Here is a 23,079-nt window from a genome sequence, read left to right on the forward strand (position 1 = left end):
TACTGCGGAAACGCGGCATAGATAAACAAGACGCCGCAAGCCCCATTCCACGGGACCAGTCGCAATGAACATTATTCTCTGAGATCCAAGTTAGCATTCAACTATCCGGAGTTCTTTCTGTGTCCGCGAGGTCTACCTTGGCGCGCACATAGGGCAATACTAGTTTGACGTCGACATATGGACGGATAGCGATGCGTTGATTGTTCACTTTGCTTAAGATTAGCCATCTTTCCCGCGATTGGGCTTGTATTCAGGTCACCACTACGAGTAGTGCATTGTCGCATTTTGAACACAATGGCTTCAGCTACTGCACCAACGGATACATCTCCTTTCGTGGGGTCGATCTCCTGGGTTCATTCCGAAATATTAAACATGCAAACGCTGGTTGACTCTGCTTTTGAGGATTTTGCATATGCTGCGAAGGATGAACTGGATTGGTTAGGAGATCTCACGGACTCTATCTTGAGAAATTCTATTAGCGAACCGTAAGCCTAAGATTTGATGCGAAATGAACAACGGTTATTAATTGCTCACAGAGATTTGGTGGAGAATGTGATGATCTCTCCATACTCCGAGCATGCCAAGTCAGCCATATCGCCATTAAAAAGTCAAGTCATCTCGAGGTCTGCCGGCGATAAAGGCGCAGATAAAGAGAACGTTAATGTGAGTCGAGTCGAGAATTTTCTTTCCGTGAATTTGAATTACTATATATGCTGAGCAAGACTTACCCCTGTATAGCCGCGAACAAATAGTTCCAAACTGGAACAAACATCGTGTGCATACTTGCCACACATTCCGCCGGTACCGGCATCGTCTACTGCAACGTCACCCTCTCCTGCAGCACGATGCCAAGCTACGCTTCCGGCGGTCGCGGAGTTTAATACGGATCCAATATCACTACCCTCTTCCTCGTCTGCTTTGGGGGACGACTACGTTGAAGGCGACTTTTTTGGAGCACTTGAACGCAAGATTTTGGCACTTCCACCAGGCGACGAACACATGTTGCTGACTGACACAACTGATAACGAGCTGTCCCCAACGAAAGTCATTGGCGATCAGTATGATCGGACGGTGAACGATGACGGTGTGTCACAATTGGAAACCACAATCTACAACGACGTCAGAGAAACCTATGAGAAACTCGAAGCACCTACTTCCGACGCCGCAGATAAAATGAGGAGGTGTGGGACTGTCGCCTTGACAGGGGATTCGGAACAAGCACTGTTAAGTGCAATGAATATCTACCAGGATCCAAGCAGCTCTCTGAATATGAATCATGAGGAAGTAGATGAAGGTTTTACGCTAGCACCACAAAATGTGACCAGAACATCTCCAACAACCATGTACTCGCCAGTCAAATCTACACCGGCGGGTTCCAGCTTCAAACTTTCATGCGAGGAAAGCTCGCCGTCCCAGCAGGATTCCTTTTACTCTGCAAATGCGGAGGAATTGATGCAAGATGAGAATGGTTCGTCTACATCTAGCAAACGATCGGGTGACGTATTCGCTACATCATCGCCCGCAGTGGCAAGGATACTGGGGCAGCAACCGCTCGCTCAGAGTACGCCTTCTAATGGATTACCCAATGTTGAAAAATCTCACTATGCGCAGCCGACGTCTTCCATTGCGAGCAACAGGAATACTGGTGAGCATCAAAACTCGCTCTCTCGGGACGCTTCGCCGTCTAGAGTCCAGACGTCAAGCCCACGTCAGGCATACCTTGCTCTGCATTCACCAAGGGGCACCCGTCCGCCGCCTACTCATCCTGTTATGATATCTCCGACTACGCAAAAATCTCCAGCTGCAACCAAATTCACGACTATCGTTCCGTTACAGACGCTACCTGCAGCGGTATCGACTGTCGAGCATGACGCCCCTGACAGATTTGACAGTGTACCAGCAAAAGCGCCTCTAATCAACCAGTCAATGGAAAAGAGGCTAGCGGGGCTTAGTGGTGCCAAGTCTTTACTTTTAGCTAGGAAGACTTCCGAGACTGACACTGAGGCCGGCATTGAAAGCGCAATCACTCGAAGCAAAACGCTGCAGGGGCCAGCATCTCCAGCTGCTCAAGTGTCCATTGTCTCTGAGGAGAGAAAGACCCCTCAGAAAGTTCCGCCGGAGTTTTCCATTAAATTAACTAAGGCTGAACTTCTGGCTGACCGGCAAACGACCGCATCTTCTTCGGAACCATTGGATGGTGACAACAAGCAGCAGCCTTCTGGTCCATATACTATACCCTCTCTTCCGTCGTACAGAAACATTCATGATATGATGGCAGAGCCACAAGATGAAGAGGATTGGATTCCACTATCAAGGGCCACACCTGCCCCCCACTCTCGATTTATGACGTTACAAGCGCTGCCACACAATATGCTTCTGCACGATCGCCAAACAGCAAAGAAGACCGCGGATGTGGTCTTGGAGGAAGAAGAAGGAGAAGGAGGAGGAGGAGGAGGAGGAGGAGGCGAAGGCCGAGGAGAAGACGAAGAGGACTCTCAACTTGAGAGAGCAAGCGAGGAGGGTAGTGCTCGCCGGGTCTCTCCATTGAAGGTTACAATTGCAGAACCGCCCGCTAGAAGATACTATGCGAGTACTGCTGCATCGCGCTCCAAACTTCAGGCATCCCCCATGAGACAGTCGCCTATGAAATCGCCTTCGCGACCAAACGGATTACCTGTTCGACGACCGGTGTCCCCTACCCGTGTCCTGAAATCGCCCGTACGACCATTTTCAACGCGGTCGGTTTCTCCAGTGCACGCTCAGTCACCGTTAAGAAATGTTGTTAGTAGACCGCCGTCGCCATCGCGAAGATCCAGCAATGCGAGCACCAAGTCGGGCACACAGCAGTCGCGACCAGCTCCTGTGTCGCCTGCTCGGTCAGGAAGCGCCTTGACTCGTACTGGCGGCGTGGCGCAGGTAGCATCAGCAAGTTCACTTGCAGCAGCTACCACTGCCCATGCTGCTTCTCAGTCTCCTGTGACCAGTACATTTAAAAACATGAAGATGTCTACTGCTGATGTATTCCGAAAGGCAAGGCTATTGCTGTTTGACTCTAATAGCGATAACAAGCAACAGTCGCGGGTGACCGGAGTCCATCAGGACCAAAAAGTCAATGTTAGTCCAGTGAAAAAGCCAAGTCAAGAGAGTGTGAACCAGGGAAATTCTCCAACTAGCAGCACAGGCTTGTATCCTGATATCTCAGAGATTGGCGGTGACAGCAGCGGATCGCCAGAACGTCCTGTTATAAGAGTGGCTGGATTTGAACCGAACTCAGCCAGTGGCAACACCACTAACCAATCTAAAGTTATCTTTCCTGCTCATGCTTTGCGATCCGGTAATGTAGCTAACGCTCGATTTTCTCAGCAAGCGACGCAGCTGCAACTTAACCATCAGTCATCACAAGTCTCATTGGCAACGTCTAATACGTCTCAACGGTCGTCAATCAGTCTCTCGCATACCAGTGGCACCAGCACACAGAAAACTTCACTTGACAATATCTGCGACAGTGGCGACTTGCAGCTATCACCTGAAGCATCCACATCAAAATCCGTTTCCGTTTCTGCCACCGCAGCTGCTCTCAGTACCTCAGCTGCCCAAGTGTCGTCTTCCACAAGCAGTAACAAGGCTGCTGGGGCGCAACTCAAGCGTGTCAAGTCTGCGATTAGGAAACCACCATCTCGTGCCAAGCACGCGCCGGTTGTTGTTCGTGTACCGATGGGTGCGCAACGTGAACTCGAGCAGCAGCGGAAGATTGCTGCTGCGGCTGCCCTGTCCCAGTTATCTCCGCCGGAACAGCCCGACGCACAGCTAGCGACAGTCAACAAGTCTGAAGAGGATAAGAAGGCGGAGCAGAAAAAAGAGATGGATCGCCGTAGACAGGAAACTGGTCGCCGGGTACTGCAGCAACAGCAACAACAGCAACAACAGCTAGACGAGAAGAAAATGGTCGAGGAAGACGATCAGACACGACGCAAGTACAACTTGGCGAACCGGAATAGCAGGGTGCCGCAGGCACAGACTCGAACTGGTGGGAATCTGGGAGTGAGTCTTCTACTGCGAAAGTTGGCGCGAGGCTTGGCTGACGACGAACAGGCAACTGAGGAATCTAAGTCTCTCAAACGGAACTTCCAGGGCGAAGGGGAGACCATTAGGATGAAAGCCCTTGTTGCGCCTACGACAACTGACCAACCTAAGCGTCGCAGAACTGATGAGCTCACTGGATCACCACTGGAGAGCCGATTACGTACGTCAGTTGTGCGGAAGGACGTCGTTGGCAAACCCGCTCCTCAGCAGCAGACATCGTCACAGCCACAGAATTATATCAAGGCAGCAGTTACAAACCAAGGAAGGAATATCCCATTTGTGGAGGGAGTCAAGTTCTCAAACGATAAAATCCGGTTTGCTGCTGATAACACGACTGCCTCGAGGACCAACAGTAATGTGAATAGTTTGCCAACTACAACGCCTGGGCGTCAGAATCTGCCGACGACGCAATCTAGTACTCAGCAATTCAGGTTGTCCCAGTTGTCTCAAATTCCTGTCAATAGCGGTGATCACATTGCCTTGCCAGAAATTTATTCAGAGTATGTATCCATGATACCGACTGTTCGGGTTTTGCTAACACGGTCGGTAGATCGGAGGACGATGACGATAGCAGTGTGATTCTCGACTGGGCGCACTCTCCATTCCTCCAAGAGGCATTGCGTCAACAGCAACGGGTCGATCCTGATACCGTATTTGGTCCGGTCCCACCACTTTTGATGGAAGAGGTGTTTCGAACGAGGGCAGGTGGTACTGCCCGATTCAGGCCACGGTCATCGTCTGCGAACTGGTCCAATAATGATCGTGTGACACCACAGGAGATAGACGCATACGCTGCTGCTATGGGGTACAAGTATGATAATGTGAGTGGAAACGGCAGTATGCATACTTGAGGTTGAGCCACAGTCATGGATGTTAAATGCCAGGTTGTAATTGATGTTAGGTGGTAAAATACTTCTATGGGATTTATGTTGTTTTCGCAGACTTTTTGTAATATTGTCGTGCAGAATGTGCTTGTAGAATATCAGTCATTATAGTATTTTTATGAACTAATGATTCAGTAGTACTCCGTGCCAATGCCGAAAATTTCCCAGGATGCCAACTTAAAATATAGAGACTGCTTATATTCTAACCACATGTTTCTTCATAACTTCCCGTTGGGAGTTCTGCTGCTCGATCTTGAGCAAGTGGTCTTCTCTTTGCATGACTTTGATCGATAGAGCCTTAAAATATGAACTCTGGGGCTCAAGCTCTAGCCCGCGTTCAACGCACTCTTGAGCTTCTTTGATCTTATCAATCGCAAGACATGCGCGGGCACTGCGGTAATACGCCTTTGCGTTAAGAGGCTGCAATTTTAGAACCTCTGCACAGTCGTTGATAGCCCGGCGGTAGTTCTTGAGTTCGAGATTGCACGCGGAACGATTTAAGTAACAAGTCTTGACAAGTTCCTTAAGTTTCTCAGCCTCTTTGTCGGCCTCTGCTCTATCATCTGATATGACCTGAATGCGAGTACCAGGTTCCTCCTTAGCGTCAAATATCTCCGCAATCTTCTCCTTTTCGGCAATGTCAGCTGAGCTATTTCTGCTGCTCTCTACCTTCCTCTGATCCTTCTTTATCACAGCAGCTATAGCCTTCCCGTAATACTCCGCCGCATCCTTGTACTGCTTGAGTTTAAAGCAATCGTTCCCCTGCGCCTTGAAATTACTCGCGATTTCGAACGGCGTGCCCTCGTACGCGAGAGCCTGTAATGCCTCGAGCGCAAGATTCGAACCGCCTTCGCCATCAGTGGTGTCCACCTCGGTCATGAAGAGGGGAAGCCGATTGAGATCTTTTATTAAACTCGCTGTGTCTTCGAAGGCATATTTTGGATGTGGACCGATTACGCTTGGAGTAGTTGTGGCCATGATTATGACGCTGACGAGATGAGGAGATGGTATTGGCTGTTCAGATCTGGGCACCTTGTATAGATCTATTGAAGTATAGGTAGACAATTGCTTCGCGAGAAGACAGCTGGTGCGCCTTCTATGTATGAGTCCGACGGATTTGCCGGTTAAAGGAATCGCGATTATATGGAAATAAAACCGTTGAGATATTTCTCCGCGACGAAATTTTAGCGTTTGGGAGTTTGGTCAACGCAGAAGCCATCGCGTTCGAAAACGCAACATCCTCGAGAGTGGCGCCGCAGATCTGCCGACGACCATCGTCACCGAGCACAGAACGCAAGATCCACACAATGTCGGATCGGAAAGCACTATACGGCGCTCCGCCACCTGAAATAGGTCGCAAGACATGGGACGAAGAAGCTATCTTACAACAAGCCCGCGATCGCGCTGCCCAGCAAAAAGAGGCCCGCGAAAGGCAGTTTCAGCGGGCGCCAACCCCGCCTGACGCGCAGGAAATTGAGATGCGGCGACAACGGCTGAATTTGGATCAGGACCTCAATAAGGTGACGTTAGTGCCCGCGGGAGCGTCAGCGGTCGGGAAAAGGGGTCGCGGAGCCGGGTTTTACTGCGAGGCGTGCGATTTGACGTACAAAGACAGCTTGCAGTGGGTGGATCATTTGAATAGCAAGCAGCATTTGAGAGCAACTGGACAGACGGAGACACAGGAACGTGCTACGCTGGAGGCTGTACGGGCGCGGTTGGAGTGGCTGAGACAGAAACGGGACGAGGTGAATCAGGGTCAGATGTATGATATCAAGAAGAGGATAGGAGAGAGACAAAGGATAGAGGAGGAGGAGAGGCGGATAAGGAGGGAGAAACGTATGCAGAAGAAGAGAGAGAGAAGGGCACAGGCACTAGAGAGCACAGTTTCTGAGGAAGATGACGAAGATCGGAGGAGAATGGAGGAGATGATGGGCATAAAAGGGTTTGGATCTACGAAAGTCAAATGAATTCAAACCTCTGGGATATGTGTAGAAGCAAAACTATATATAATGACCCAATATATAATAACTATACGCCAAACAGCCGAATGCAATATTAGACAAAAACAAAGCAGCCAAAGTCATCACTCGACACCTATTCATGCATGAAATTATATGACAGCAGTTCGTGTCCTGACTAAACCGCCCGAGAAGTTTCTTAATGCCTGTTGCTTGGGCTTGGATCTCTGTAGATTCCTAAAGGCCTCGGTCACATGCTTCGCCAAAACAGGTCTCTGGTCCTCATCTGGTGGATCGAACAGGAATCTCTCGGTTTTACGCGTCTTTGTTCGCTTGCTTCTCCGCATTTCCATCTCGTCCTCGGCCTCCTTGACTTTGATGGCTTCCTCTGTCAATACCGCAACAATTTCGAACGTCAAAAACCCAAGGATATCAATAATATCATCATTCGGCTTTGAATCTGTCAATGCAGATATGCCAGCCCATTCTCTAAACCGCTTGCCTTTTCTGAAGGTAAAACTCGCCTGACGACACTCACTCCAGTGCACATACTCTTCCTTCGTCATCGCGCGAGTGCGCTCATCCGCAGATTTTAAGCGCTGTAGCGTCGCGAGACTCGCTTCTAGCTCGTCTTCATCTGGTCCAGCAGCGCCGTCGTCGTCTTCAGCATCAGGCACAGGTTCTGGAAACATATTTGTCAGATCCCACGGCAACTTGACCTTCGACTTGCGGTACTTCATTTTGGGGCCTACCGGGTCGGCCGGTCCGGTAGCAGTCGGAGCAGCCGCAGCACCGGCAACATCCTCCAACAAATCCGCGCCTTCAACCGCGCCACCCTCCTGGTCCTTCGCATTTTTGCGCACGTCTTTCCAGGAAAGGTAAGTCCTCAACCGATTGACCTTCGCGCGATCATGTCGAATCAGAAAAATCAAATCTTCAACGGCGATAGACCGCGACCCGCGTTTGGCAGCTTGGGCGGTGGCTTGTAGGAGCATTTCGACGACCTGGGAGCGAACTATGTCTTCGATTACTGCAGTGGTTTCGGTTGGTGGGTCGTTTGTTTCGCCGGAGACGAACATCATTTGTTGAATTTCGGGTTTGTAGCGGTATTTGTCCGACATTTTGGGTAGCGGTAACGGCTGTGTTGTCTAAAGACGCAGGATAAATGTAAGACCGTGATGTGGAATAAGCGATATTTGGATGGATTGATAATTGGTAAATGGTATTCTATGGTTATTCGTGTCGTGACTTCTCGCATTCGTGTTGAAATGCAATTAGGTAATTGGGAGGAGGCAAGATCGCGAACAATGAATTACATTTTGTTTGTGGTTGGGAGTTCGTTCCCGCGTTGGCGCCGAGGTCGAAAATTTCTTAATTATTTTAGCCAGTAGATCAAATCTGTTGGCAAAGGCTTCCACTAAATGATTACACGGGCTATATTATTTTGACGGGCGGCATATGTTCATTTCATAGATATTTGCTTTTTTTTCAAGCTTGCGGGGAATTTATTTTTGGATGTCTATACATAGGCATAGAATACGCTCAATACAAATACTCATCAGCACGATTAGAACTGGGGCACAAGCGCACTACAAATCCAGCTCGCAGCAGGAGCGACAAAAGACGACACTAACGCAATTCTGGCAAAGTCAAAAGAAATCAAGCGTCAGAAACGGGGCTGTTGATGACGACGAGATCATGTTGAAGGCCGACTACAAGTTTTGGACAAAGAAGGATCTGATTGAGCGGATCAATGAGCTCGAAGCACTGTATGTCCAGTATTAAATCTTCGAGAATGAAAGGCGCAAGTCCAGTAGAATTGGGCTAATCGGGTGAACAGGACTGGAAGCGGGATAGAGGAGTCGATGGTTGCATCCAAGGCTTCGGCCACCATCAGGAAGAAAGGACGGGAGGGCAAGGAGTTCAAGTTTAACGAACATCCTACGCGATTTATTGGGCTAAGGTTTGCGTATTTGGTATGTCAGATCCGAGGGATGGCTGCGTCATATGCTAACGGCAGCACCAGGGCTGGAATTACAACGGCCTCAATGTTCAAGCTGTGCCGACACCGCTTCCCACCGTCGAGGGACTGATATTAAAAGCTCTAGTGACATGCAAATTAATTGAATCGGAAACAGATCTAGAAGCGTGTCAATTCAGCCGGTGTGGCCGAACAGACAAAGGCGTCTCGGCTCTCGCACAAGTCATTTCCTTGCGCGTGCGGTCGCGACTGACACCGGAAGAACAGAAAGAAGTGGCCAATGACGACCGCGAATTATCGTACATCACTATGGTAAATAATTTATTACCGCTCGATATTCGGATATACCAAGTGTGCCTGCACCCGCCTGATAATTTCGATGCGAGGTTTAGTTGCGTCGCGAGACATTACAAGTACTTTTTCGTCTCGCGGAACAAGAGTTTAGATGTTGAGTGCATGCGAACGGCGGCCAAGATGATGCTGGGAGCACATGATTTTAGGAATTTCTGCAAGATCGATGGGTCGAAACAGATTACGAATTTTAACAGGCATATTTTGCATGCAGACATCACACGTGTAAATCACCAGTTTCGGGGCGATAGTGATGACGAGGTGTATGTGTTTGATTTAAAGGGCACAGCGTTTCTATGGCATCAGGTGAGATGTATTATGGGTGTATTGCTCCTTGTCGGACAAGGGCTCGAAAAACCGGATATCGTTGAGAAACTGCTAGACGTAAAGCAGTATCCTTGCAAGCCGATCTACGATATGGCTTCAGATACGCCACTCGTGTTATATAATTGCGAGTTTGGGGACGATGTCAAGTGGAAGGGTTTGAGTGATTTCAAAAGCTCATCGACGGGAACCGCGATTTCATCCTCGAGAGGCGTGGCGAACGCGCTGTGGTATGATGGGCTTGTTAAGAACGAGCTGCAGTTTGCCCTGAGAAACGTTATTGAGGGCGCCGCGGCGGAAAGTCGTTACGATCCTAACGCGTCTCGGACAAAAGTGCAGACGGGAGACGGAATGGGGCGATGGTTATCAGAGTATGTGCCGTTGCAGAAACGGCCAGTGATGGATAGCTTTGAGGTTTTGAATGAGAGATGGTTGCAGCGAAAAACGAAGGCTGTGAAGGCGGGTTCGAATGGAGGCGGGACGGATGCGGAGGATGAGGTGCGGATCGCCGCCGAACAAGCATAATGTACAATACTTGGATGTTAACATATATAGATGTATAATAGCGATATTAGTAGAGGCCGATAGGGGCTATCTGAAGCTGCAAACGTTTTCGTAGATGGTACTAAACTGCTCGACTCTGGCCCGATTGTAAAGCCCAAAGACCAATGTATTTGCAGGTGGCCAGTGGGCTGTATCGATAGCAAAAGTTCGGTATTTCTATTGCCATTGCAGATGATGAATTCATTATAGGTGTTCATTAGAGTTATAACTTATGTGCACGACTAATCGGGATCGACCAGTTAGTTGTATCAGCGGCTCGTGGAATGTATCCATCCCATTGGCGCTAAATGACGCGGCTTTTGTATCAGACAACACACTTAGTCACGCAGTGAGATATCACCGGCATCAAGGTCTAAGAATCATCGCTGATAAAAACCACAATATTGGGATTTCTGCATAAAGTTTCTGCAACAAGATGACAACAATGCGTTGAGAATACACACGAAAGTATTCCAATCAGAAATGCCTTCTCAAAGTATCGCGACTGTCTAGCATGTGTCACCGCCGGTGCCGCTCAATGCGTGTCAAATGAAGGTAAGCGACTGTAAGGGGCCAGTGTCAAGCTACAAATCTGCGTGACAGAATTAATATGAGTATGAGATGTAGTTGCTGATTGATTGTCGTTAATTTACATATTACCCAATACGAACATCGTAATCAACGATATCGCGGGATTCGCACAAAAGAGCTGAATGGTCTGCTCCGCCGGTTTTGTAGCAACCGCGCTCGGACAATCCGAGGATTCCGATTAATCTGTAAACATGTTATACTGACTCGTTGTATCAATATAAGGTCCGATAGGAACCTTATATTGAATACTTGGCGAGAGTGAGACATATATTCATATCCAAAGATCACATTATTCTTTGATATCGCATCGGTAAATCACTGGCATAGCCATATGATTCGTTGGTGGTGGTACGGCGACAACGAGGCTGTGATGTACTAGTAGTATGAATATGGAGATAATAGCTAGACCCCTTCAGTGAGGAATAATATCACGATTTGATAATCAAATGTGACGGCAGATAACAGTGTGATTATAGGGTGTGTCTCGGCTTCTGGACGGCGCGGAACAAGAACGTGATTAATTCTAGACAAATGCCGAATCAGAATCATTTAAATTGCCATCTGGTCCAGACGCGTGCATGAGGTATCATGGGATGAGGTTGAGTATTTCCGACAGAAAGTGAAGCGCCCGTGGCTTGTGAGAAACAGATCAACGTGGAAGACGAGACTGACAGCGCGTGTGTCTTGTACAACCTCTGTTGCCATCGCAACGGTCCAGCCGTGGCCTATCGTCAGAACAGTGTGATCGGTTGTGAACGATAACAAAGCTGCGCTTTATTCCCGGCTGATTTGGCCTTCGGCCGAGATGGTCAGCGCGCTCGCTAGAACACGTGCCAAGGTTCTTAACTGCCTACAATACCCTCAAACAAGGATTAACATGACAGCGGCGCAGGTGTGTAACATGACGTCACCGAGCCCAGTCGAGCCAGATATCAACCAAAAATTGCTACCGGCCACGTAAGTTGCAGTATAATATTTTTAGCAGCAGATCGTGTCGAAGCAAATTGGATCCATCCAGATAAGGACGAAACAGAGGGGTTTCAAACTGCGACGCAGTGAGTTCCATCATTCTCATACTTTCCAGAATCCCAGTATGATGGACAGTAAAAAGCAGATGAGGTTTATCATACGCGAACAGCCGGAGGGGCGTCAGCGGCGCCAAGGAGCCGGTCGGGAGACGGTGCGCCACCGTGCTTTTGTCGATCAGGCAACGCCGGAATTTGCGAATCCACAACTGTGCGTGTAGATTGCCTATCGTTTAGTCTTGCTTCCGACTGATAGGCTCACTTATACTCAAATAGCCCAGAGCATGATGCGCATACTGCTAAGAAACTACGCCGCAGTTTCGGCGCTAGGTGCTATCCCAGAAATCTTGAATTCCGGCTAAAATGAGATATGCGGAGAATGCACCGGCGCCATGCGAGAGTGCGAGGTGCGAGGTAAAAGAAATTATTAGCGTTTAGGAGGAGGGCAAGAAAGGGATATGCAACTAAGAGTATGCACCTAGCGCCCTAATGTGGAGCAAGTGCAGCATTATTGAAAAACCAACAAATAAATTAGCGACTCAGCACGGCAACTTACGTGTGCAAGTCGACATCGGTTGCTCTCTCTTTCACTCCCCACCACTTTCTCGTTCTCTCATATTTGGTTAGTAAGCTTCGTCATCGGCAATTAGTTCTACCCAAGCGCTGGCATCTACCAATCTCTGCGGTTCGGGCTGGCTTGGGCTGCTTATATAATTGCAGGGCAGGTCAACGCGTTCGTGGCGCGTCGCTCTACAATGTCTGCCTCAAACGCGACACACTCACCATGTGCTTCAAATGTCAATCGAGAAAGTCCATTTATCGCTTAGCAAATGTGATGTGACAGAAAGTGAGATGTGGGCCTGTGTCGACTGTTCTGGGCCAGTGGCCACTCGGACGATCGACGCAGTGTCGACCTGTTGGTTAGCTTGCTGATCGGCGGTGCAATGCGGCCGCCTAGCCTGTCCGGCGTATAAAAAGCATGACATTATTATGGAAACTCCGTTAGTGGACAATGCCCTCGCTAAGCTATCCTGAAGCTATCAGGTGTCAAAACCTCCCAACGTATTTATTATTATTACTTTACATATGACTCCGATCACTTTTTGCGGACATTAAATAAAATTTGCCACTGGCGTTGGGAAAAAGTACCAAGCACCATTGCAGCAGGAACAGCAAGCAGCAGCAGTAGCACTTCACCCACAACCAACTAGTACTAACGTAGAGCCTGCATTCTTTATGCTACTAGCAAACGCGTTATCCTTAATCTACCATAGCGAAGCATGTGAAAAGTAAGCCACGACAAATCAAATGCCGTGACGACGTGTGCGCAGGCAATACGTGGCCGGCGTGGCCTCCGGCACGATTATGGTACGTCCGTGCGCCGTACTGTGCAGGCGTACCACTTTCACATGCTTGCACGTCAACCCTCACAAGACTGCACAGCGCGTTGGGCCAGCCTGTGCGACCTCAGATCACCCGCCTCCCCAAATATCATTCCCTGCTCTCGCCCTTGTGTTCTTTCCTTTCTTTTCCCTCCCCCATCCCTGCGAACTACCTGCTGCTCGAACTCTTCCCGCTTCTTTGGTTCACTCTTGCCCGAGTTCGCTCCATAGCTCGACCGCTCTACGATCCTTGATCTTATCATAATTTAAGTGAGTTCTCGCCTTGCGATTTCCATCCGGCCTGACTTGATCTTGCGTTTTTCTCGTGCAACAGCACTCGCTAAACACCATCTAGATCGGTCACTTCCGTATCACGTTCACAATGGTTGATTCAACTGCTCCCGAGACCTCTGCGGTGGTTGACACCGCTGTTCCTGTCGTTGCGAACGGCTCGTCGAAGTCGTCTGCGTTCGTTGCTCACTTGCGCTCCTACCCAATTGTTGACGCCACAGTGTCCTACACGACTTCCATCCCACTCGTCAAGAAGGCTTCCGCCACCGCGAAGCCGTACGTTGACAAGTACGTGCACCCTGCTGTTGAGAGGGCTGCTCCTGTCCTCTCCCGGGTTGACAAGCTCGGCGATACGACCCTGTCCAAGGTCGACCAGTACGTTCCTGCGTTGAGAACTACTGCTGCTCCTGACATCCCCGGCACTGTTTCCAAGTCTGTCGAGTCTGTCAAGTCGACCACGCACTTGTACACTGAGGCCGCCAAGACCAAGGTCAACGACACCGTCGTCGAACCAACCAAGCAGGCCGTCGACAAGGCCAAGCAGCGCACTGTGGCACTCTACGACGCAAAGGGCCGCCCATTCGTCCGCGCGAAGCTTGATCCTGTGCTGGCTCCATTGAATTCTCGCTTGATTGCACTCCTTGACGCATATCTTCCCCCCGCAAAGTCGTACGCTGACGGCACCGCGGCTGAGGGCACTGCTGCTACTACCGAGCTGGGAAGGCTCTACTTGATTGGTACAGACGCAGTGTACCGTGTCAAGCCTGTTATCGAAGACAGGGTTGCTGCGACTAGGGCCCATGGAAAGGAAACCGTCGACTATTTCCTGTCAGTTCCATCCGCAGCCAGGTCTCACGTTATCTCGGTCTGGGAGGACAAGAAATCGAAGACCGACATCAAGGGCAAGCCCATCACCGGCCCGCTCTACGTCTCGTTGTCTACCGGCAAACACCTCGTGTTTGAAGTTGTCTCTTTCGCTGAGGCTTATGCACATGAAAAGGTCGGCAAGGTCAAGTCCATGACAAAGTCCATTACTAACGGTCACTTAAAGAAGGCAGACGCGCCGGCACCGGCAGAAAGCACACCGGAGGTCGTGCAGGAGTAGAGATATGAACGTGATGTGCTGTTTTTTGTGGTTTTAATGGAACATTGGCGCTTTGTTTGTGTATTTTCTGTCTATTCCATTTGTGTTTCTTGTTCAGTGTCAGTATCATTACTTCGTGTGCTTTCGTCTTCCGTCGCATGACTAGCCCATCATTCCAACATTGTTTCCTTTCGATCTTTTGTTTTTATTCTTCTATAACTTATACAATTATGACGCGAAGATGTGATATTGATTCCTGGGGGGCATATAAAAAATGTTAAAAGCGTTGGGGAGGAAGAGAATTTAGTGAGTGTACCAGTATAGTTGGTTGTGTTACACGTTGGGCTATTGTCATAAGTATGTCTCCATCAACATATATTATCCTCGACTGGTTATGGTTAAGAGGTCTTAGTGATGCGTTACTAACATACATGGGTGAGATTGAGTGATTGATCTGAAGGACGTCGAGGAAGTTGATGACTGAGTACGTGAGGTCGTTTCGGTTTGCTTAGAGTTGTCGTGTTATTGTACAGTTAAATTGCGGGTTTTGTATGTATTTTAGCAAAATGCGATAAAGAAATGATTCTCATATTGTCTTTGTTGCGTTATGCCTGTTTGATGGGTGTCGCGTTCCATCCTATGGGTTATGTCGATAAATCATGTCGACAATGCATGAGTTTCTTCGACAGGAGAGCAAGAGGAGACATGCGGAACCCCGCACTATTGTGATACTAATAACATGCGAGAGATCGAGCCCCTTAGAGCGTGATCGTTGGGTCTCGGGAGGTCTGGTCATAAAATGAATGATACGGTTAAAATTTTGGGGCAGGTAGGAAAAACAATAACCTCGGAACCCCTTCCCATGATCACGACGTTGCACAAAGCAGAGCTTAAACTCAGAGGATCTGTCGGAATCACGACCGTACCTGCGCAACCGCGCGCCAAAGATGCATAATGTGAACTGCGGGCTTGGTCTGCTGACGCTTGGCTTGCTTTTTGTGAATTAGAAGGTGAGGATGAGAGGAGCTGTGCTGTTTGTTCTCTGCACCGTGGCAGTAGTAGTCCAAACAGTTACGAACCAAAGAGATAAAGAGTAATTTCCCACTTATGGCATACAATAGAGTATATAAACCGACTCCTGCGGGGGACCACACAGCACTAATTTTTGCCAGGTTTCAATTAATTCCATATTGGGGATAAAAAACGGGATTTTTATATGGCCTGTATACTCTTGGATATGTCCAGTCACTCTATTGTATCAAAAATTAATTGCGACCCCGTTCTTTGGCAATGGCAATGAGGAGAGGGGCAAAAAATATTGCGGTTTAGGGTTATGCAAAATCACGTGAACCTTGTTGCCGAGATTTTTGTGCGGCGGGCGCAATTCTCCGTATCTTCTCCCCGAGATATGCCGTCGTAACTTTCCACGGGCAGTGCGTGTTATGCATTTTAATGTCACCATTTCCACTCGACCACTCCTTGTGCTTGGTTTTTGGTAATTTCTCAGGTTAATCCAGGCTACAAGAGGTTTTTTTTTGTGCGGTGTTCTCGCGGCTTGACGATTATTGCAAGTGTGAAATCTCAATTATATTCTGACTTCTTGTTCACAAACAGATGGAATATAAAAATGCAATACGTTGCTACATCTACCTTAAAACATACTGCTTCTGGATCAACTTAGCAATGGTTTGGAGTTGAATATTAGAAGTTCCCTCGTAAATGGCACCGATCTTCGCATCACGATAGAACTTCTCGACTGTCTCATCTCGAGTGAATCCGACTCCACCCATCCACTCAATAGCCTTCGACGCCGTCTTTTCAGCAACTTGCGAGCCAATCAGCTTCGCCATGGCAGCCTCCTTCACGAATTCACCACCAGCGTCCTTGATTCGGGCCGCATTGTAAAGGAGTAACCTCGCTGCCTCAATTTCGGACGCGATCTGTGCAATCTGGAATTGCATACCCTGAAACTCACCAACATACTTGCCAAACTGCTGGCGGTCGTTAAACACATACGACACAGCTCGATCAAACGCCCCTTGCGCGAGACCAGTCATCTGCGCGGCAATGCCAATCCGCCCTTCATTAAGACACTCAATGGCAATTTTGTATCCCTGCCCGTAAATGCCGAGAACGTTTTGTTTCGGAACATGCACTTCGTCGAATGCAAGCACCGCCGTCGAACTAGCTCTAATACCAAGCTTCTTCTCTTTCTTAACAACTTTCACTCCCCACGGCTTCTCCACCACAAACGCGGTAATACCACGGTACCCCTTCTCAGGCTCCGCATTAGCAAATACAATAAAAATCTCAGCCTCCGCGCCGTTCGTGATCCACATTTTGCCGCCTTCGATTACAAAATCCCCATCGCTCATCTTCCGCGCACGCGTCCGCAAAGCAAAAGCATCCGACCCCGCGCTCGGCTCTGAGAGCGCGAAAGCCCCGAGCTTGTCAGTCGAGAGCTGCGGCAAATACGTTTCCTTGATATAGTCCGAACCCCACTTGCGCACGCAAGTGTTCACAAGCGTGTTGTGCACGTCGTTCAAGACGCTGACTGACGGGTCGCACTTGGCTAGTTCCTCGACAATCGCGACTGCAGCGGTGAAAGACGCGCCGGCGCCGCCATATTCTTCCGGCGTCTCAACGGCCATTAGACCCATCTCAAAAAGCGCGGAGATAATGCTGGGGTCGATGTGCTCTTCCTCGTCCATTTTCTCGACTCGGGGCGCCACAACGTCGGCGTTGAATCGGGAGACGACCGATCGGAACATCTCGACGTCTTCGTCGAACTCTAGGATCGATGACATGGTGTTTCTGAGCGGTTTCGTGGTAGACAAGAGACGCATTGGATGGTACACTGGGCCAGATTTCGGAAGCATTCGGCCGAGGCGAGCTAATGATCTGACAATTGGCGACATAATGGATCGCAGTTGTAAAAAAAAAAGCTATGCAAGTTACGCTGATTATTTGCAATGAAAGGCAGAATTTTGAGCGACAGGAACAAAACATATCTTTTTAAAAGGAGCTCAGATCCCTCGGCGTCAACGCTGTACCTGCCAAAAGTCCCGGTTGCCATAGCATCGTTCTGACAGCCTTGTGACGCGGGGTGTGGGGTTGTTTAAGCCGCAGCGTTAACAGCATGTGATATCTTATATTTGCCCTTACCCTAGCACCTCTTAAGTCATGTCCTCGAGTCCATCCATATTAAGTGAGGATTGGGCCCCTTCTTCACTTTTGCACATAGGATGATTCTAAAGTCACAGCTGAATATTTCATCCCAGATGTCTTCGCAGACGACTGCCGTAACTATCCATCTATTCTCCTCAAAAGCATTATCATCTACACGTACAATAATACATAGTTCCTCACATTAATAAATATACAACGCGCATTATTTTACAGAACTTTTATTTGTGTATTTCGAAACAAGATGAGGAGTCAATTTGGGATTCATCACCATGTGATCCATCGCTATGGTCCTCGGCATGGCGATCACCAAGATATTCGCATTCTCGACCTTTTGGCGTGTCTCATTTCCGCCGATCCCACCCCACAACAAACCGCCCAGGAATCCTGGAAAGTCGAGTGCAAAAGATTTTCCATTCGGTACCCGTCGTGATGCTGCACCAGCCAAGGATATCATGGCAAAGCTTACGCCGCCGATTATCATGATGAGCGTCGAAAGGTCAAGGATGGGCGGCTTGATTGGCGGCGTTGCGGTAATCTGGAAGAACAATTTCTCTGGCGGCAGATCTGGTGATGTCCGATGTTGCGGCAGCATTTCTGACAGCGGCGAATATTCCTCATTGCCGTCTTTCACAATCGGAGATTTGTTCACAAGCGCAATGGTAATTTTGCCATCTTTCAATAAGACGTCTTCGTTCTCCAAGGCGGCATCTTGCATCTTAGCAGCGATGTTTTTTATCATGTGCGCCTTCTGTTCTCGAGATGGCCCTTCTATCACTGGAATACTGCATCAAATCAGCCTGATAACTCTTTACGGTCGGTAGCGTTTTGCAACTTACACTTCACGCTGTTGTTCTTGCCGCGACCTTGGGCTCAGTAATCGCAGAATTTCGGCATGAATACTCTTAAACACGTCCTTGTTATAACTGAATGCAACTAAAAATCCAACTAACGCGGCCACTGCGCCTCCAAGACCTGACGTCGCAATTGGAACACCAGTAAACAGAGGGCCTAGAGTCATAGACACCAATCCACTAAATATGGTGCCGGCGCCGAAGAGGGTGAGCACGTTCCATGGAGTCGTCAATTTGGCGACATTGATTGCCAACGTGCCGAAGAGAGCAGTCATGAATAAAAGATGTCTCCAGTTTCTGTGCGAGAAGCCGTGCAAAAGAAGCGAAATATACGGCGCGTCATATCGTCTCTTTCCGTTACTAAGTACGTATACGTCCGGTCGTACATAGCCATACCGCACCAAAAATTGACGTAGATACCGTGGGCCGTAGCGTTTTCCGATAAACACACCGAAACAAAGGCCGACTATAAGAAGCAATGGCCAGTCCAATGTTATAACTATGCCATTTTCAATCGGTTTAGATCCCCGTCCTCCACCAGTGCGTTGTCCCGCAATTTGAAAGAGTGCGTCTCTGGCAGTATTGTAGATTACCCACGGACTCGGATTGTCGCCCACTTCGGGATTCAGGTACGCCAGAAGCATATCCTTGTAGGTCCGTGGTTCGCCAGGCCAAACAAACAAGTCCAAAGCATATATATATCCAACCAGTAAGGCACAAGCAGCAAGCTGTGGCAAGATCAACCAGGCCCCCTTTGTTTTGGTACTCGACTCGCCAGCCCCAGTAGCTGGGAGACTCACAGATCGCCAATTTATAAATTCGTCGTCACGACTGCTACCATAATATGAGATATGTCTTCGCGGCATACTGAATGGTCTCGAAACCTGTGAGACTGATTGTCCCGAATATAGCTGCAAAATGGAAACTGAGCTAGCTGGCAACACCGGGTTTGATGCGCATCTGGCATTATTTCTCACATTAGATAGTTGACGCGAAATCGTTGGTGAATTAGTAGCAAATTTTGCGGTAGGCAATTTAGCCACGAAACTGAGGCCATTTTGCATTGACCTCGAGCCAAATGATTGAAAATGGTGGATGAATGTGCCAGCTCCACTGCGCATTGCCATTGATCTCCGGTAACATATCTGGCCAATCATGGCCGAAATACTCGGATTCATTTTGCCGACAGAAAATGTGGTAATATCCGCCCTCCTTCTGAGGAGCCAACGAATTTAGGAGACGCCTGGTGGTGCTTTAATTATGTAATTCTGCGGAATGATAAAGTCTTAATGAAAACGGGTACGCATTACGTGAAACATTCGCGGACAATAAAAAATCCTGTAAACGGTCAAGTTTAGAATTTCCATTCAAATTTCTCAGCGAAGTACTTACTTGCCCACTTGATTGCGATTGCTCGTTCGTGGCCACTAGACGGACTTTTCAGAATTCGGGCGCACTTCGACCAACCGAATTCCCTTAGCCCCTGCACCGCCACATTGCAGCTCATCCATCGTCATTCCATTGTGGCTAGGTCGGAGGAAATAGCAAGTAGCCAAGCTGTCGTCCACGGCAAGCCGATATTTCTTCCAGTTCAATAAACCTCGCAGTTAAATTAGTTATACGACTTGGGAATTATATTTTGTGGTAATAAGACTGGAAATCGTGGCAGTTGGCATTAAATCCTTGTATACTTGAGTTGGACCGGATCACCTTATACTTTCATTACTAGGAATACATAGAGTATCGCCATTTTTCGCCAATGAGTTCACGAGCTGTTCGCCGCGCGCTACGGAGTCAGGAAGCGCAACTTGCGTCGCCACCGTCGCCGGGACAATTAGCATCTCCGAAGAAATCGGCATCTCCGTTTGATGCTCTTGCGGGCGACGAGGAGTCTAGTGAGAGGGACAACAGCGAAGATGAGGAAGAGCGGAAAGAGGAGGTGGAGGCATATTCACGACCGAAACATAGTCTATTTGCGCTACTAGGTGGTGACGAGGATGATGAGGACGTGGACAAAGATGATGCCTATCAACTTTCTGCTGGAGTGGAGATAAAAGAGAAGTTGTCTAAAGATGAGGAAGGGGATGTACAGCAACTACTACCGAAGTCAGAACGGTCTTCTTCTAAAAAGAAGAGCTCGAAGAAAAAATCCAAGAAGAAAATTGCGAAAGTTACAGCCAATAAAGCTAAGCAGAAAGATGAAAATTTTGACGAAATCGACCAAGCACTCGCGGAGTTGAACATGAAACCAGGAATCCCTTTGGCAGACGCTCAGGCTGTGGTTATTAGCAAGACACAGACTGATGGGAAATCATCCGCACAGGCGCTTGCTAGATTGCTATCGGTCAACGTTCGAAATCTTGATCCTGGACGGGAGATGCGGAAATTGTTTGGGCGGCATGTGTTCGAAGGTGAAGCTCGAGAAGTTCGTCGGGGTGGACAGCGCGGTCTGGCGAGACCCATCGCGAGTAGGCGATATGTCCTTGTTCAGCCTGCTGACGACTGGCCACCGCTAATTGGTGCTTCGGGAATGACAATGGAGGTAGTTGGTACTGAAGGAGGCGAGTATATTCAACCACAATTTTGGACTTGCAGTTTTGCTAATGATTTCAGAAATCACAAGTTTCAAATTTACCCACAACCGAGCATATATGGACATACAGCGTCAATTTTACATGTGTCTACAATTGGGCGACGCGGAGCTTCTAACCGAATTATTACAGCACAACCGTACGTTTTGATTACTTGATATGAACGGACTTTGCTGACGAGCGAAAGTGTATCACGTTTCTACTTTATTGCAGGTGTCCGAGATCCTAACACACCATGGAGAACACACAAATGCCGCCAAGACCGTCGAAAGAGCACTTTTCACTTACAACAAGTCGTTCCATCCTATGTTTAACGTCTCTACAGGGCGCGTCCGTCTGCCATTTAAGTATTACGAGAATCGTGGTTTTTATCTCTCCATATACAGGCACGTCAGGAATCTCGAGCGAAAGGGCACGTGGTCTACAGCTTTCGAATTTCTTAAGCTTCTGTTAGAAGTGTCAGCTGAGGAGGACCCCTATTGTGTTCTCCTTATGATCGACATCTACGCCTTACACTCTGGGAACGATCAATTCATCATTGACCTTGCAACATCTCACATTTTCGAAGACCGCGTTCCAGATCTACCGAATATCGCGTTCTCACTTGCTCTAGCGTATTTCCACACAAGTAACTTTTCTGCAGCGGAGTCGGCTCTCGAAACGGCGGCGTCGACATTCCCTTGGACACTCTCTGCACTTGGTTTCGCCCTAGGCCTCGATGTACCACCACAGCTAATGAACTTTAACGAACCCCCATCATCATTCCAGCAAATCGTCACACAGCTCTATTTGTCCCGTGCCTCGTCACTATGGTCATCAACGCAGACAAAGGGCCTTCTGGACAACGCTATTGCAAAGATGAAGCAGACTCCGCCATCACCACCAGTACGCGTAATTGACCCAAGGTATCCAGTGAGCAGAGATTTGGCACGACATTGCATGCTCTCGGACATAAAGCCAGTTCTGGAGTTGTTACCCAGGGAGTGTGTTGAAGGTGAAGAAATTTGGACGGATGACATGCTACCGCCAAGGGACAATATTTCACCATACGCCAACAACCCCCCTTCCAGAAGTACTGGAAGAACTTCTGCGTCGAACCGTGACGGCAATGATGGCAACATGGGAGTCGATGACCGCGGCATTTTGGACGGATTGTGGAACAGTATTCTACAATGGCGCCGAGGGCGACGTCAGAATGGGCCGGAAGATGACGAGGATGAATTCAATTCCGAGGACGAAGAGATTGCATGGGCATTAGCTAATGAAGCAATTAATGCTGCTAATGTTGCTAATGTTGCTAATGTTGCTTCAGCTGAACCCGCCGAAGAAGAAGAAGATGAAGTAGCAGCAGCAGCGGCAGGTGAGAGACGGAGGCAGGCCGGGCAATCTTACATTTCAAGTCTGTTGAGGCGATTGGCCGGAGGGCTTGGAATTGGAGGCTCACCCGACGCGGTTATTGATGATGCTGACAATTACTTTGAAGGAGAAGAAGGAGCAGGAGACGAAGAATATCTGAATGCGGAGGAGGAGCCTTATGACGAAGATGACGCGGTCGATGAAGACACTGACACGGATGGAGAGTATCCATGATCTGCGTTGTATGTATATATAATACTTTGTAGCTAGTTTACAATGTGAACGAGTTATTATGGGACCCGTATGTGTTAGGTCTATCGATCTTCGTATAATGGGGATTGAAGATAGCAGAAAGAAATTTGTAACTCAGAAGAAATAATAATGTCACGGTATATTAACAATAGGAACCTACCCTACGGCTATGAGAGTTTCCTCCTGGAGATATTTTCAGACCTATTGTCGTCCTAAGCCCTAGTCACATCGTCACAGTCTCAGTCACAGCTTTGTCAGATTTACTCAGCGCATCAGCATTTAGATAAACTTTATTACTTTGAGGTTATGCAGCGTTTACCGACATTTATCATAGAATTTGCGG

At 48.5% G+C, this 23,079-nt stretch overlaps 9 protein-coding genes across 9 annotated transcripts; 5 read left to right on the forward strand and 4 right to left on the reverse strand.

Annotated features, from left to right (window-relative positions):
* Positions 1 to 3: 3 nt before the first annotated feature.
* Positions 4 to 5,155, forward strand: V1513DRAFT_435449 (uncharacterized protein). The gene is made up of 4 exons (XM_066896623.1): positions 4 to 485; positions 537 to 663; positions 739 to 4,041; positions 4,093 to 5,155. Exons 1-4 carry the CDS (start codon positions 295 to 297, stop codon positions 4,660 to 4,662), a joined length of 4,191 nt encoding a protein of 1,396 aa, XP_066756637.1. The 5' UTR covers positions 4 to 294; the 3' UTR covers positions 4,663 to 5,155.
* Positions 4,999 to 6,184, reverse strand: V1513DRAFT_435452 (uncharacterized protein). The gene has a single exon (XM_066896624.1). The coding sequence runs from the start codon at positions 5,943 to 5,945 to the stop codon at positions 5,163 to 5,165; it is 783 nt and encodes a 260-aa protein (XP_066756638.1). The 5' UTR covers positions 5,946 to 6,184; the 3' UTR covers positions 4,999 to 5,162.
* Positions 6,045 to 7,007, forward strand: V1513DRAFT_435453 (uncharacterized protein). Its single transcript, XM_066896625.1, has one exon. It carries the CDS (start codon positions 6,275 to 6,277, stop codon positions 6,932 to 6,934), a length of 660 nt encoding a protein of 219 aa, XP_066756639.1. The 5' UTR covers positions 6,045 to 6,274; the 3' UTR covers positions 6,935 to 7,007.
* Positions 6,945 to 8,207, reverse strand: V1513DRAFT_435454 (transcription initiation factor IID, 18kD subunit-domain-containing protein). The gene has a single exon (XM_066896626.1). The coding sequence runs from the start codon at positions 8,044 to 8,046 to the stop codon at positions 7,078 to 7,080; it is 969 nt and encodes a 322-aa protein (XP_066756640.1). The 5' UTR covers positions 8,047 to 8,207; the 3' UTR covers positions 6,945 to 7,077.
* Positions 8,208 to 8,790: 583 nt separating this feature from the next.
* Positions 8,791 to 10,106, forward strand: V1513DRAFT_372621 (pseudouridine synthase; the record flags this gene model as incomplete). Its single annotated transcript, XM_066894783.1, has 2 exons — positions 8,791 to 8,901; positions 8,952 to 10,106. 2 exons carry the CDS (start codon positions 8,791 to 8,793, stop codon positions 10,104 to 10,106), a joined length of 1,266 nt encoding a protein of 421 aa, XP_066756641.1.
* Positions 10,107 to 13,504: 3,398 nt separating this feature from the next.
* V1513DRAFT_372739 (uncharacterized protein) lies at positions 13,505 to 14,518 on the forward strand (the record flags this gene model as incomplete). The annotated part of the gene is made up of 1 exon (XM_066894794.1): positions 13,505 to 14,518. The coding sequence occupies one exon, from the start codon at positions 13,505 to 13,507 to the stop codon at positions 14,516 to 14,518; it is 1,014 nt and encodes a 337-aa protein (XP_066756642.1).
* Positions 14,519 to 16,143: 1,625 nt separating this feature from the next.
* On the reverse strand, positions 16,144 to 17,304 carry V1513DRAFT_372557 (acyl-CoA dehydrogenase/oxidase; the record flags this gene model as incomplete). Its single annotated transcript, XM_066894780.1, has 1 exon — positions 16,144 to 17,304. One exon carries the CDS (start codon positions 17,302 to 17,304, stop codon positions 16,144 to 16,146), a length of 1,161 nt encoding a protein of 386 aa, XP_066756643.1.
* Positions 17,305 to 17,888: 584 nt separating this feature from the next.
* Positions 17,889 to 19,601, reverse strand: V1513DRAFT_371955 (uncharacterized protein; the record flags this gene model as incomplete). Its single annotated transcript, XM_066894762.1, has 2 exons — positions 17,889 to 18,468; positions 18,523 to 19,601. 2 exons carry the CDS (start codon positions 19,599 to 19,601, stop codon positions 17,889 to 17,891), a joined length of 1,659 nt encoding a protein of 552 aa, XP_066756644.1.
* Positions 19,602 to 20,003: 402 nt separating this feature from the next.
* On the forward strand, positions 20,004 to 22,939 carry V1513DRAFT_408003 (transcriptional repressor TCF25-domain-containing protein). The gene is made up of 3 exons (XM_066895665.1): positions 20,004 to 21,098; positions 21,151 to 21,267; positions 21,316 to 22,939. The coding sequence occupies exons 1-3, from the start codon at positions 20,297 to 20,299 to the stop codon at positions 22,716 to 22,718; spliced, it is 2,322 nt and encodes a 773-aa protein (XP_066756645.1). The 5' UTR covers positions 20,004 to 20,296; the 3' UTR covers positions 22,719 to 22,939.
* The last annotated feature ends 140 nt before the right edge of the window (positions 22,940 to 23,079 follow it).

The sequence above is a fragment of the Lipomyces chichibuensis genome (genome assembly GCF_038497645.1).
Source record: "Lipomyces chichibuensis strain CBS 12929 unplaced genomic scaffold V1513scaffold_1, whole genome shotgun sequence".
In the NCBI taxonomy this organism is placed as follows: Eukaryota; Fungi; Ascomycota; class Lipomycetes; order Lipomycetales; family Lipomycetaceae; genus Lipomyces; species Lipomyces chichibuensis.